Below are 14047 nucleotides of genomic sequence, written 5' to 3' on the forward strand. Positions count from 1 at the left end.
TTCCGGCACAGTCATCGCCGGTGTGCCACCTGGCGTCCTCCCTCTGCATCTCAAGCCTGGACTCAGATTGATCACATCGCGATCAGCTACTGCTGGCGTGGTTGTGTACAAGACTGCCGCTCCTTTTGGAGTACCTATCTGGAGTCTGATCATGCCCTGGTCTGCGCCAATCTCACCTTACTTTTCAGTGGCCGAAGTATTGACCGCCATCAACGGATCGATGTTAGTAAACTGGCTGCAACATCTGTTGCAAGTAAGTATCGAGCGGAGCTAGCTTCTAGGCTAGCTACCATCCCACCGAAAAGTATAGATGAGCATTGGTCGCATCTTCACGACGCCATGAAAATGGCGAGTAAAGCCGCTTGCAGCTTCGCGAAACGTCCCGCTTACAAGCACTGGGTTTCTTCTGGCTCCTTACAACTGATCGAAGCCCGTCGGTCTACTCCAGGTGACCGTGAGTTTGACCACAAACGAAGGCTGTTACGTAATGAAATCGGGCAAAGCTTGCGTAAGGACCGAGAAACCTGGTGGTCGGAGCGTGCTAATGAGATGGAAGCAGCAGCTGCATCTGGTAACTGCCGGAAGCTCTTCCAACTCATCCGAGCCACCGGCAGCAAGAAGTCTGGTGTGAGTGAAACAATCTACGAGGATGATGGGATGCCAATCACTAACATCTCTCGACGTCTTGGACGATGGGCGGAATTTTTCGAAGGGCAGTTCAACTGGCCTGCTGCTCCGGAAACATCAACCAGTTTGTCCTGCCCCCCCATGGCCGGTGACGACTGATCCACCAAACGAGGCGGAAGTACGCAAGGAACTCCAACTCTTGAAACGCTACAAATCACCGGGCCCAGATGACTTACCTCCGGCTCTTTTTAAAGATGGTGGTGACTTTCTGGCTAAGGAACTGACTGTGTTGTTTGCAAAGGTTTGGGAGCTAGAAAGTGTTCCAACATCATGGAATTAGTCGATAGTCGTCCCTATCTTTAAAAAGGGTTCACGTTGTTCCTGTAACAACTATCGGGGGATAAGTCTACTTCCGATTGCGTCCAAACTATTGGCTTCTGTCATTCTTCGTAGGTTGTTTAAAACCCAAGAACGATTGACTCGCGAGGAGCAGGCTGGTTTTCGTTCTGGTCGAGGATGCATTGATCACATCTTCACCCTCCGCCAAATGTTAGAACACCGTCATACTTATCGCAGGCCAACAATCGTAGTGTTTCTTGATATCAGGGCTGCCTTCGATTCGTTGGACAGGACTGTTCTCTGGGATTGTCTATTGAAGAAGGATGTGCCTGAGAAGTTCATTAACATCTTAAAGGCCCTGTACACGAACACCTCAGGCAGAGTGAGGGCATACAACCACCTTTCTCCCTTGTTCCATTCGAGCAGTGGAGTTAGGCAGGGTTGCCCGATCTCACCATTCCTCTTCAACTTTGCCATCGACGACATCCTGGAAACAGCTCTGATGGATGTAAGTAATGGCGGTGTGGATATGCTGCCTGGAGAACGACTTCTTGACCTCGAGTATGCGGATGATATTGTCTTACTGTGCGATAATGCCCAAGGCATGCAATCCCCACTTAATCAGTTGGTAATCAGTGTCCATAGGGACGGCATGTGCTTTGCACCCTCCAAGTGCAAAGTACTCCTACAAGACTGGCAGGATTCTAACCCTGTACTCACCCTGGATGGTGAGCAGATTGGAGTAGTTGAGAAGTTCGTGTATCTAGATAGCTATATAAGTACTGGTGGTGGCGTGAGTGATGAGATTGATGCACGTATAATGAAAGCCAGAGCGGCTTAGGCCAATCTGGGCCATCTTTGGCGCCTTCGTGATGTTAGTCTGGCTGTAAAAGGTCGGATCTACAACGCGTCGGTGAGAGCAGTTTTGCTCTATGCTTGTGAAACCTGGTCTCTCCGAGTTGAGGATGTTAGACGTCTCTCTGTGTTCGATTATCGTTGTCTCCGAAGGATTTCTGACATCCAGTGGCAACACCATGTTAGTAATGCAGAGGTTCGGCATCGTGTGTTCGGGCGCAAAGACGACAATTCAATTGGTGTCACCATCTTGAAACACCGACTTCGGTGGCTTGGACATGTTTTACGAATGTCGTCCCAGAGACTTCCACGCCGTGCATTATTTGCCGACTCTGGGTCTGGTTGGAAAAAGCGGAGAGGAGGTCAGTGTATGACATGGTGTCGTGGCATGAAAGAAAGCTGAAAAGGGCTAGCTTCTGTTGGTCCTTCACGACTCCCTGGCTGGGGTCCGAGAGATGGTGCAACACAATGGCTAGAGACGTTATCAGATATGGCTCAGAATAGAAGCCAGTGGCGATCCTGCTGCAACCTTCTTTTACTTTCTACATAAAGAGTGGTTCTAACTTTCCTAACTGAAAGAGTCTTCTGGTTGTACATTTCAGTCCGCCTTATCTTTTCATCCCTTCTCTTCCTACTTTCATTATTTTGTGTGGCGCATATGTATCTGGTGCCTTTTTGTACCAATATATATATGTTTAAATAAATAAATAAATAAAATAATGATATATACAGATCCATATACATACATAGACGATTCAGCTGTGCAGCGTTTGATGCACATATATTTGCATACAGATTTTAGAAAACAAGTTGAAGAAATTTAATAGCAAACTTAGATGAGAACTTGTAAAATAGTCTATTTACGAAATAACTCGATATGATATATACACTGAATTGCTCGCTGAAGTACTTAAAAGGAAATCTAGTAACTTTCATGTGAATAGAAAACAATTAAATGGATAAGTAAAATTATATTTTATGGTATGCAGAATATATTTATGTATATATACACTAAGTTCATTGAAAGTCATGACAATCAAATTATTTATAATGGATTAGATGCTCTACCAAGTCTAGAATGAACTGGGGCGTTAGACTTTCCTTGTCTGTTGCCTAAAACATAAAGAAAATTTAAGTAAAATATTAATGGGAAAAATCGTCCTTGTATAAATTAGAAAATTAGACTATACACTGATCAAACTGAATATATATACTAAAAATGATAAAATAATTGTGTGATATTTTTTTTTACTAAAAAGACTGACATTAGAATGATTTGATAAAGTAATTTTATGGTATCTGGACCTTCGGGTAAAACAGACAATGCAAACAACCACTCCTACATTAACATGCCCAAATATCAAAATAACACACATATTTGTAGAACATAGAAGCATTTCTGCTGACAAACAAAGCATTGCGTATTTTACATATCGGTTTCCATAAGGGAATTTCCCAAAAGCTATAAGAAAATGGCATGAAGCTCCGTACACTTAAATTCGTAAAAAAAGGGAAACTAAACGTGACTACTTATAAGTAGTCACATTGACAATTATCTAAAATATAAAGGAAAGCATTTTTATGTTTTGTTCTCTGAGATGGATGGTTTGGTCGTAGAGCTACCATCGTTATTCTGAACGATATCATCAGCACGAACTTCAGGTAGAAATCAAAATCATCTACCTGAGCTACAAATTTTCTTCATCATCTCATAAAGGAAGGCAGTCTATTGAAATGAGGGATTTAGCAATGAATTTAATAAACAATTAATTTTCTTTACTTTGAGTTTTGGAAGAAATCCTTTTTTGCAGTAATGTAATATTTTTCATTTACTTCTACTATGATAAAACGTAAATTCAACCTATTTTGTAACGAATGTGGAAAAAAATTATTTATAGGTGTAATCTAACTAATATCAATCTAAACCCAGTGAAACAAGTAACCCATAGGCGAAAAACCAACTGCCAAATTGATGCACCACAGATGTGCACTAAGCATTCGGACATCAATACCATTGTGAGCCTCTAATAATTTTCATTACCATTCAACGATTCGCTAAAGAGGTAAGGGTTCACAAGATAAACCAAAAGATTGGGGAGACAAACTTTTGATAATTTAATAAAGTAATCAGCTCTTTATGACTCAAATTCTACTAACACATCTCACTAAAATCTTTGAAGTAAATCTTCTAGACCTAGATTGAATTAAGTCTAAATTAAATTCATCCAGAATAGTAATGTACTACATATAACAGACTTTATAGTCTAAGCTTGTTATATCTCGAGGAGAATTATGAATGGTAACTTTTGACAATTATTGATGAACATATATTTTTACTGTACAATTGTTAACTGACTAAACTACTCATATCCATGTCCCTCTTATTATAAGCTTTATTTTGACCCATAGACTATTACTATACGACTAACCATTCCTGAGTTATGCCCAGTCTATTACTTACTGTTCCACTTAACCACAGACACTTTTGGTTGAATCTTGTACAAATGTTATTTTCTATTTTATGGTACGATGTAGTCTATCTGATTGGTATATAAACCCATTATGCTTGAAATAAATGATTCATATCGCAGAGGCTGTTTTTGGTGTTCTGGACTTAACTGGCTGGGGTAGGCAAAAAGCAGGGCCGACAAGTACTCTAGACTGCTCGTACGGGTTTCGTGTCATTAGTCATTGATAATTTATTGCTCTCTGATTGGCGGCATCGTCAGGTTATTATTACATTAACAGGGCATCCACTCGGTCACACGTTATAAAAAATATAGGCCGTAGAACAGACGTCTATGGATCTTATTTTTGATCAATAGTGTATAAAATCTATTGACTTTGATGTGAGCAGTCAAATAGTTTCGACAGGTTTAGTGGGTGGACCCAATGCTAAGTCATAGAACTACACCAAAAATTTAGGTGGGGCTATTAAACGTTTAATTGCCATAAAATAAAAAAAACTGCTCCACCTATCATGTTAAAATAGAGATTATAGTAACATACGATCGATAAAACAGGGAAAATTCTCAATTTATCTTCAATAAGCTCATATTTTGTACACAAAATAAAGTAGGGCATAAGAATTAAGCGAAACAAATTTCTTAAATGAATAAATCAATTACCTAAGCGGTTTTTAACAGAAACTTTTTGCATACGACTCTGTCCAAGTACACCTTCGGTGTATGGAGAAAGAAAGCTATTTAGAGAACATGGAGACATCGATTCATCGTTAAATTTAGGAGGTTGCGTACGTGACTTCTTCAAAATTCCTTGGTAAGAAAGTTGATCATTTGATTGTATAGTAGTTGATGGAGTACTTAAACGACTAAATACCGTATCAGAAGCCTGTGTACACAATGATAATTAAATAAATAATAAGAACAAATAAGATGTAAACAAACGAAGTTTAAGTTAAGAACAAAAAACAAAGACTGATGTATGATTTGTCTTTATATGCCTTTGAATGAGTTACTATTGCCTCGAACGAGGAGATTGAAGTATTCCTAACAGAAAGCTCTCATAGCTGAGTTGACAACTGCATCTAAAAATGTATTACTTAACGCCTTTACGTAGTTTGCAATGGTTTTCTGACATAGTGGTACACAAGCCTGGTATAAACCGGTAATGAATATCAGCTTCTAAAAGAATACATGGTGGTTAAGTAGTTGAAGAACATATCATTCAAACACAAAGCCGAACATTGAAACTGTACCTTATTAACTCTAGTTTGACAAACAGCTATTATCACTACCCTTCACTGAAAGCATGTCAAAAACTTAAGAGGTTAAAATGGAGGTTTTTCGATTAAATGTACTGACTTGACACTAGAGTTAATCGATGATTAGAACAAAATTATTTTTTAAAGAGAGAGAACCGTTAATCAACAATTACCATCTTCTGTTACTGAAAGAGAGATATAGATTTTTATACACTGGTGAGAGACACAGAAAATGAACACTTACATGACGTTTAAGGGGTGTTCTTAATTTAATAGGCTGATCAACGTTTTTTGTAAGACTGCTAACTTGTTTAACAACTTTAAAATTCAAAGAATCCTCCGATGAGGTCATCATGGTTTCTGTAACAGATGGTGGAGGACGAAAAGGTGATCCAAGACTGTTGTCATTTAAATTCCAACGAATAAAACGTTGCATTGCAGCAGATGGATCTATCGTTTTTTTTATAAGCACACTTGTAGGTGAATCCTCTCTATTTACAGCATTACCTAAACGACTGAATACTGAATCACTAGATGTGGAACCATGTGTATTCGATCTAATATTCAAGGTGAAAGTAAACAAAAAACAATTATTTAAGAATAATGTTACAAATATAAATAACAGAAAAACAAAATTGACTATTGAAAAGCTAAGATAAATCATGAACCACATGTACGAAGTACTGAATGGAACAGGAAATAAATACTCTAACTGAAATGGTTTCATGTATCGTTTAGCACATTTAATAGAGTAGGATTGCTCTACTTACTAAGACAAACTCCCATCAACCTTGGTAGATTAATGGATGAACTGTTTAAACATTGTAACTCATTAGTTAAGTAGAAGTCCCTATGATTTGCTTGAGCGATACTTGTTGTATGAAGATAATAAGTATAAGGCTCTCAAATGAACTGGTACAGGAGGTGGGAAGAGTCCACCCATTCTCCGAAATCCTCTGATATGACTATGCGTATACAGCCACTGCCAGGAAAGTCCTACTCACTGCCTTATCTCGGTGAGGGGTGTTGCTTGCGAACCCGAGAGGATGAAAAGCGATTTAACCGAGTTGGTAGGAATGGAGGATCTATCCAGCAGGGTTAGAAAACAGAAACCAATGTAACGCATGACCTTAATAATATAGAGGGGACAAATGACGTATGAATCTACTGTTGACCACCAGCTACCATGAGACTGCATCTCCTGACGCTGCTTCACGGACTTGTGGATTAGACCTTTAGGTCAAAGGCTGGATAAATGGTATGAGAGTGACGTTGAATAACGAAGGTAAGCTAAAAATATTAGGTAAAATGGTACTATTCATCAAAACAATCAATTCCGTTTTGATCAGTTCTGTGGTAAAATAATAAATTTACAGGATATATAAATTTATATACAAGTAAAAGATTACACTCCCTTTTATTCTCGTTTTGTGTATTCCTTTATTTTTCAACTTATACAGTTCCTTGTCAATGGTGGAAACCCTGTCCGATCTAAACAATCTCAATTCATTGACTGGGGGAAAGTTGAATGCTACCGCCGACTATGAATACTGGACGTCTTTCTTAAACCACGCATAACATTCAAGCTGGTCCCCTTCAAAGTTCGGACAGCAGATAAGGTTGGCTATGTCTTCAGAAAGTCTCAACATCGGTGTGTTGTCTATCCGAAACTCGTATTCAAGACTATAGTGAAGGACTACAAACTCACTATCCATCTGTCGTTTCGAAAAGCTTGTTTTACGCACGTTTATTAAGGGTCCTTGTAGCATCCTCGTCTCACTAAGCGCTAGAGTTGCGGCAGCACTGACCGATTGGACCCCCATTAACAGTCGGTTATGTGCTGGTAGATTAGAAAGTCCCATAAAAGTGCGAAGAAATTGGTGTGAGAAACGATGTCTATTCGTCATCTTTGCCTATCCTCCGACAGATTGCAGCCCGGAAGCGATCAAGGATGAGTTTTACCACCGGTTAAATGTTCTTCTACAGAAAGTGCGTTAGACTTCAATCCACAGGTCGGGAGTCTAGGCACAAAAGAGAGTCGTTTATGTGGCCGATGGGGACTTGTCGGTCACAGGTTAGATAACGGTGACCATCTAATAAGACTGTGCACAGACGACAACCTGTTTCTGGCTAGCACTAACTACCAGCACAGTCATCGCCAATGTGCTATTTGGCGATAAGTCTGCTTTCGATCGTGTCCAAACTATTGATTTCCATCAAACTACATAGATTGTTCAAAACCCGGGAACCACTGACTCGTGAGAAGCAGGTTGGTTTTCATTCTGGTTGAGGATGCATGGATCATATCTTCATCCTCTGCCAAATGTTATAACACCGTCGTACTTGTTACAGGCCAACAATCGTCTTATTTCTTGACATTAGGACCCTCTTCGATTAGTTGGACAGGACTGTTCTCTGGGAGTATTCATTGAAAGGTGCGCCTAAGAAGTAAATTATCATCTTGAAAGCTCTATATACAAACTCCTCAAGTAGACTGAGGGCATACAACCACCTGTCTTCGTTCTTTCATTCAGGCAGTCGGGTTAAGTAGGATTGAGCGATCTCACCACTCTTCTTCAACTTTGTGATTGATAACGTTCTGGAAACAGTTCAGATAAACGTAAGTAAAATAACTCATAGTGTCGTTGAATAAGAAAAAGAGAATTCAACGAAGAAAATTTTCTTTTCGACGAAATCATTTACTTAAGCTGTACCCCTTGATTAGTACGTAACCTCATTTGTTATTTATTGTCGAATCAATTTATAATGTAATCTTTCCTAGCCTCCTGTAGACATATGTTCTCCATATAACTATATCTACGGATGTATGGCTTAAGTAAATGATTTCGTCGAAAAGAAAATCTTCGCTGAATTCTCTTTTTTTTATTTAATAAACGTAAGTAATGACGAAGTAGATCTGTTGCCTGGAGAAACTTTTAGACCTTGAGTATGTGGATGATATTGTCTTACTGTGCGGTGACACCCAAGCCATGCAATCCCCACTTAATCAGTTGGTAATCAGTGTCCATAGGGACGGTATGTGCTTTGCACCTTCGAAGTGCAAAGTACTTCTACAAAACTGGAAGGATTCTAATCCTGTACTCACCCTGGATGGTGAGCAGATTGAAGTAGTCGAGAAGTTCGTGTATCTAGGTAGCTGCATAAGTGTTGGTGTTGGCGTGAGTGATGAGATCATTTCACATATAAAGAAAGCCAGGGCGGTTTATGTCAATCTGGGACATCTTTAACGCCTTCGTGATGTTAGCCTGGCTGTAAAAAGTCGAGTATACAACGCGTTGGCGATAGCAGTTTTGCTCCATGCTTGTGAGACCTGGCCATTCCGTGTTTGATCATCGTTGTCTCCAAAGGATTGCTGACATCAAGTGTTAACACCATTTTAGTAATGCAGAAGCACGGCATCGTGTGTTCGGGTACAGAGAACATAATTCAATCGGTATCACCACTTCGAAAAACCGACTTCGGTAGTTCGGACATGTACCACTAATGTCATCTCAGCTAATTCCACATTGTGTATTAATTGCTAACGTTGAGACTGGTTGAAAAAACAGAGAGGTGGTCAGTGCACAACATGGTGTCAAGGTATGAAGGATAGCTGTACAGGACTAGCTTCTGTTGGTGCCTCACGACTCCCTGATTGAGATCTCAGAGATGGTGTATTACAGTGGCGATCCTGTTGTGACTTTCTTCGTAAAAGTGGACTAACTCCTCTAACTGAAATAATTCTTTCTGTTTGTATGTTTTTTGGCTAGATTGCTATTATTATTATTATTATTATTATTATTATTTCACTCTTATACACTAGTTTGTTGTTCTTCTTCGTCATTATACTCACTTCCCTTCCTCTATCCCTTCACAATATTATTCTTATTATGTGGCGCATACATATTTTGGTGCTTCCTTATACCAATATTTGTGTTCAAATAATAGTACATAAATCGAAGATGGAACGAAATCTGTATAGATGATCAGTAGAATGTCAGTAGTGATTCAACTGCTGAAACAGCATGCTGGTGCTATTTAGTCATGAATCATAAATTAACTTACTTGTATTCAGACCACACCTACTTAATAAAGGTTAGTGATCCTACGACACTGCCTAGATTCATTAGGAATATAAAATACAAGCGAAGTGATGATGGGATAGCGACTAGAGTAATCTTCGGGAAAACAAAGAGGTTCTGTTGGGTTTCGCCAACCCAAACAATATACAATATAGGTGAAGCAACCTACTAACTACTAAGAAGAAAATAAACTATGCACTATTGTATTATGAGCTACTCTACGGCGGAAACTTGAGAAAACACATTTTTGTGTTTGTGGTAAATTATCACACCATCTACTGAACCTGATATGATGTACGAACCCATAAATTCAGTTCAGATGTGAATAATCAAAGAGCTATGATGAAGATAACGCGCTAACGAGAAGTATCATACACGATAAAACGTTGGATTCATTTTTAAATCCTGAAATTAACCGGAATTTATCTAATGAAGCCTACTTCACTATAAAGATTATAATTTTTCCTCTTCAAAAAAGGGAATAGTAAAAATCAACTGATACACTGAGCACATCAGATGTCGGCAAAATGATAAGTACACATGATTAGACGGGAAGTGGCTTACATTTCCTAAGAATGAGAAATAAACCATTTGTGGATTGACTTTCTAAAGAATATATATATATATATATATATATATATATATATATATAAACATGAAGATTCGGTTAGTCACTGAACTTTCCTTCTCATTAGAGTACCCGGTAGGGTTCGTGTATAGGAAGATGGCATATTAGCATCGTGTGACGCATATGTATCTGGTGCCCTTTTGTACCAATATGTATGCGTTTAAGTAAATAAATATTAGCATCAAAGCAATACACTGTACAACCCAACACCAACTAACAGCGTTAGTGCCTCAATAAAATCCTGATAGTGATAACATATTTTAGTCTAGAGTTAGAATAATTTTGAAATCCCGATTGCAACTCCACAGTTATGTGGTTTTCAACGTAAAATATGTAAACGACAGGAAAGTAAATTGGAGTTAATTACTTAGAGATGATAACACGATAATTATCACAATCATCGGCATCGCTGTCTTCAAAGGTAGACGATACAGGAGGTTCATTAGTTTTGGCGGCTTTGGCAACTTCAGGTTGACTAGACTTTGCACTGTCTAAAATAATGTAAAGAAATTTAAATAAAAAAAATAGAATACTACACAACATATACAGACATTACTCGATATAAAGTTGTCACGATAAATATCCATTTAAGAACGTAGCATGAAAGTGTACAAACTACTATACAAGTCGAACTAGACAATACTAGCCATACAAGTAAATTAATCTACCTACACACAGGACTGACGAATTCTCAAGTACAGGTTCATGTATACAGATGTACAAACCAACGTGGACGAACTGTTGTTCGAACCATCAACCCAGTGACTCGGTTAGATTGCTTAACCACTAATTTATTTCTCCAATACAAGAATGTTAAAGGAACCTATCTGTAGTAAGAACACAAAACTTTCCAGAGTCTGGCTGAAATTCCCTCGTAATTATAACAACCTGATAAGCACTATGACTTAAAATTACTATGTTCAATGAATATCCACACTTCTAACGTGGTTACTTAGATAGCATGAGATGTGACCAGTCTATACTAATGAGTACACTTTCAATACTTACTTACGCCTGTTAACCCTCATAGAAGAGCATGAGCCGCCCAACAGCACTTTCCATCCAACCCTGTCCTGATCAGTCCTTTCTTGTTTTTTCCAGTTGCTATTCATTTTTTCATGCTTGCTTCCGATTCCCAATGCAGTGTGTCCTTTGGTCTTCCACTTTTCAGTTTCCCTTCAGGAATCCAAGTTAGCGCTTGCCTCGTGATGTAGTTTGGTGACTTCCGAAATTTATGTCCTATCCAATTCCGACGTCTTTTCCTAATTTCTTTCTCATCTGAGAGTTGGTTCATTCTCTGACACAGTAGGCTGTTCCTGATGGTATCCGGCCACCGGACATCAAGTACCTTACGTAGACAATTGTTTATAAATACTTGTACCTTTTCGAAGGTGGTTGTAGTAGTTCTCCAAGTTTCAGCTCCATACAGTAGAACTGTGTTGACGTTCGTATTGAAAATTGTGACTTTGATATTGGTTGACAGTTGTTTTGGTTTCCATATGTTCTTCAACTGTAGAAATGCAGTCCTTGCTTTGCCAATCATCGACTCTGTGTCTGCATCAGATCCTTATTGTTGATCGATGATGCTACTCAGATACGTGAAAGATCCTACATCTTCGAGAGCTTCTCCATTAAGTGTGATTGGGTTGATGTTCTCTGTATTGTATTTTAGGATCTTGCTTTTTCCCTTGTGTATGATGAGGCCTACTGCTGCAACACTAGTTGTCTTCATCTGCATTTGTTCGTATGTATGGGATAGAAAGGCCAAGTAATCTGCGAAGCCCGGATCGTTTAGTTGCATGCAAGCTGTCTATTGAATGCCGTGCTTTCCCGGTGATATGAAGGTCTTCATAATCCAGTCAACCACCAGAAGAAAGTGGAAGTGCGAGAGTAGACAGCCTTGTCTGACACCGGTCCTCACTTTGAAAGCATCTGTGAGCTGTCCTCCATAAACGAATTTGCGGTGTAGTCCGTCGTAAGAATTCCGTATGGTATTGAAGATGTTCTCAAGTACACCATAGTGTCGAGGAAGATTCTATAAATTCCTCCTAACCACACTGTCAAACGCTTTCTCATAGTCAAGGAACTTTATGTAAAGTGATGAGTTTCATTCACTTGATTGTTCAACAATGATCCATAGTGTTGCAATTTGGTCTGTGCACAACCGATTCTTACGAAATCTGGCCTGTCGATCTCGAAGCTGGACGTCTACTGAATCTTTTATCCGGTTCAGCAACATTCAGTTGAAAACTTTTCCTGGTACCGACAGTACTGTGATTCATCCATAGTTCTCAAATTTGCTCCAATCTTTGGTATCTTGACGTGGTGATATTTTCGTTAGGGTATAACATAATTTTATTCTGTCATCTTGTGAAGTGATTTGACTTGGAAAACAAGTAATGTACCAGCAGATAAATCAAATTATCTCACAGGATATATACATATATATATATTTGAATAGATAAACATACTCTTTTGCTTCATTGATGCAAAAATCTTCTGGGTCTTCAAAGTCGTCCCCTTGGGCATTTTAACAATGTATTTTCCTTCAACTTCAGGATTCATTCGACGACGCACTGGGACTAAAACGGCTACATCTAAATATAAAGCTAAGTTAACATATAATTAAATACTTTTGGACACAGCTTTTTTATTTTCAGATGAGCAGTCTTTCGACGTAGTTGAAGTAACGACAGGAGTTGGTGCAACTGATAGCTGAAACAAAATAACTTCGAAGAAAATAGACAACTTGCCTCGTGTCTTATTTTTTTGCATTGCTTTAGTATGGAAATAATATCTCCAATAACTGTGATCCCCATATCTTTTAAGTGGTCCTTATCTAAATCAGCAAGGACTGAATTGTTAATTCGATGTTCTACAAAAATTCCAGCATATGTTTCCCTTAGTTTGGCTGGAACACCAGCAGCCTCAAAAAATTCAACCCATTCGCATAAGTCTAGAAAATTGACAAATAACATAAAAATAATTTAGTGCAAACATACCACTAAACAACATGAAATTTAGAGACAATGGCCTTTGATTGGAACATTTCTTTTAGCCAGATCATTTTATGGATAAAAATTACTATTAAAATCATCATGACAGAATGAAACAAATAAAAGGAGCGTATTTTTCCAATGTTAGGTGTTCGGAAATAATTACTAAGATGTCCTAAAACTAAGCTTAGCATGACTTGACACCCACCAATAAGAAGTTCATGCAGCTTTGAAATGAACTGACACAGTAAGTCAAGCCCTCGCCATCCAGTCCTACAGATACCTTTACTAGAATCAGCCAGTCACAACGTGGAACCTGTTGGCATGCATGTCGGTTCAAATCGCCATACCCCATTAGAACAAAGAGATGAAGTTGTCAGGTCGAATCCCAGAATAGTAGGGGTAGTAACAGTAACGGTGGTAATAGGAAGGATTAAGCATAGAAGATACGACTCAAGAAAATATGATTTAATGAAATGAAGAAAAAGTTATGAGCAATTTAGAAGCATAGAATTCCGGGAAAGATGGAGAATTGATGCAACTACGCTATTGCAAACGATTTTGAGCCATGTCATTCAAAGTCTCTAGTCATTGGTTACGATAACCACGCGGACCCCAATCAGGTAGTTTAGACCTATTAACATTGCTAAGTCTAATTGTTAGTGACTGCACGGACTGATGAAATGTTTTGGTTTGGTGGCCGCTACCTTTTTTCCAACCTACTCCTGCATCAGGAAACATCACCCGTTGAGGTAGGCGGTGGTTTTGCATACGTAACATGTCCTAACCACCTCAG

The 14047-nt window shown here is 38.7% G+C and overlaps 1 protein-coding gene across 1 annotated transcript; it reads right to left on the minus strand.

Moving 5' to 3' along the window:
• Nucleotides 1-2778: 2778 nt before the first annotated feature.
• On the minus strand, nt 2779-13270 carry Smp_123340 (hypothetical protein; the record flags this gene model as incomplete). The annotated part of the gene is made up of 8 exons (XM_018795614.1): nt 2779-2934; nt 4950-5172; nt 5790-6102; nt 10623-10746; nt 12727-12852; nt 12889-12970; nt 13063-13211; nt 13258-13270. The coding sequence occupies 8 exons, from the start codon at nt 13268-13270 to the stop codon at nt 2867-2869; spliced, it is 1098 nt and encodes a 365-aa protein (XP_018649909.1). The 3' UTR covers nt 2779-2866.
• Between the last annotated feature and the right edge of the window lie 777 nt (nt 13271-14047).

Source organism: Schistosoma mansoni, chromosome 2, assembly GCF_000237925.1.
Source record: "Schistosoma mansoni strain Puerto Rico chromosome 2, complete genome".
Taxonomy (NCBI): domain Eukaryota; kingdom Metazoa; phylum Platyhelminthes; class Trematoda; order Strigeidida; family Schistosomatidae; genus Schistosoma; species Schistosoma mansoni.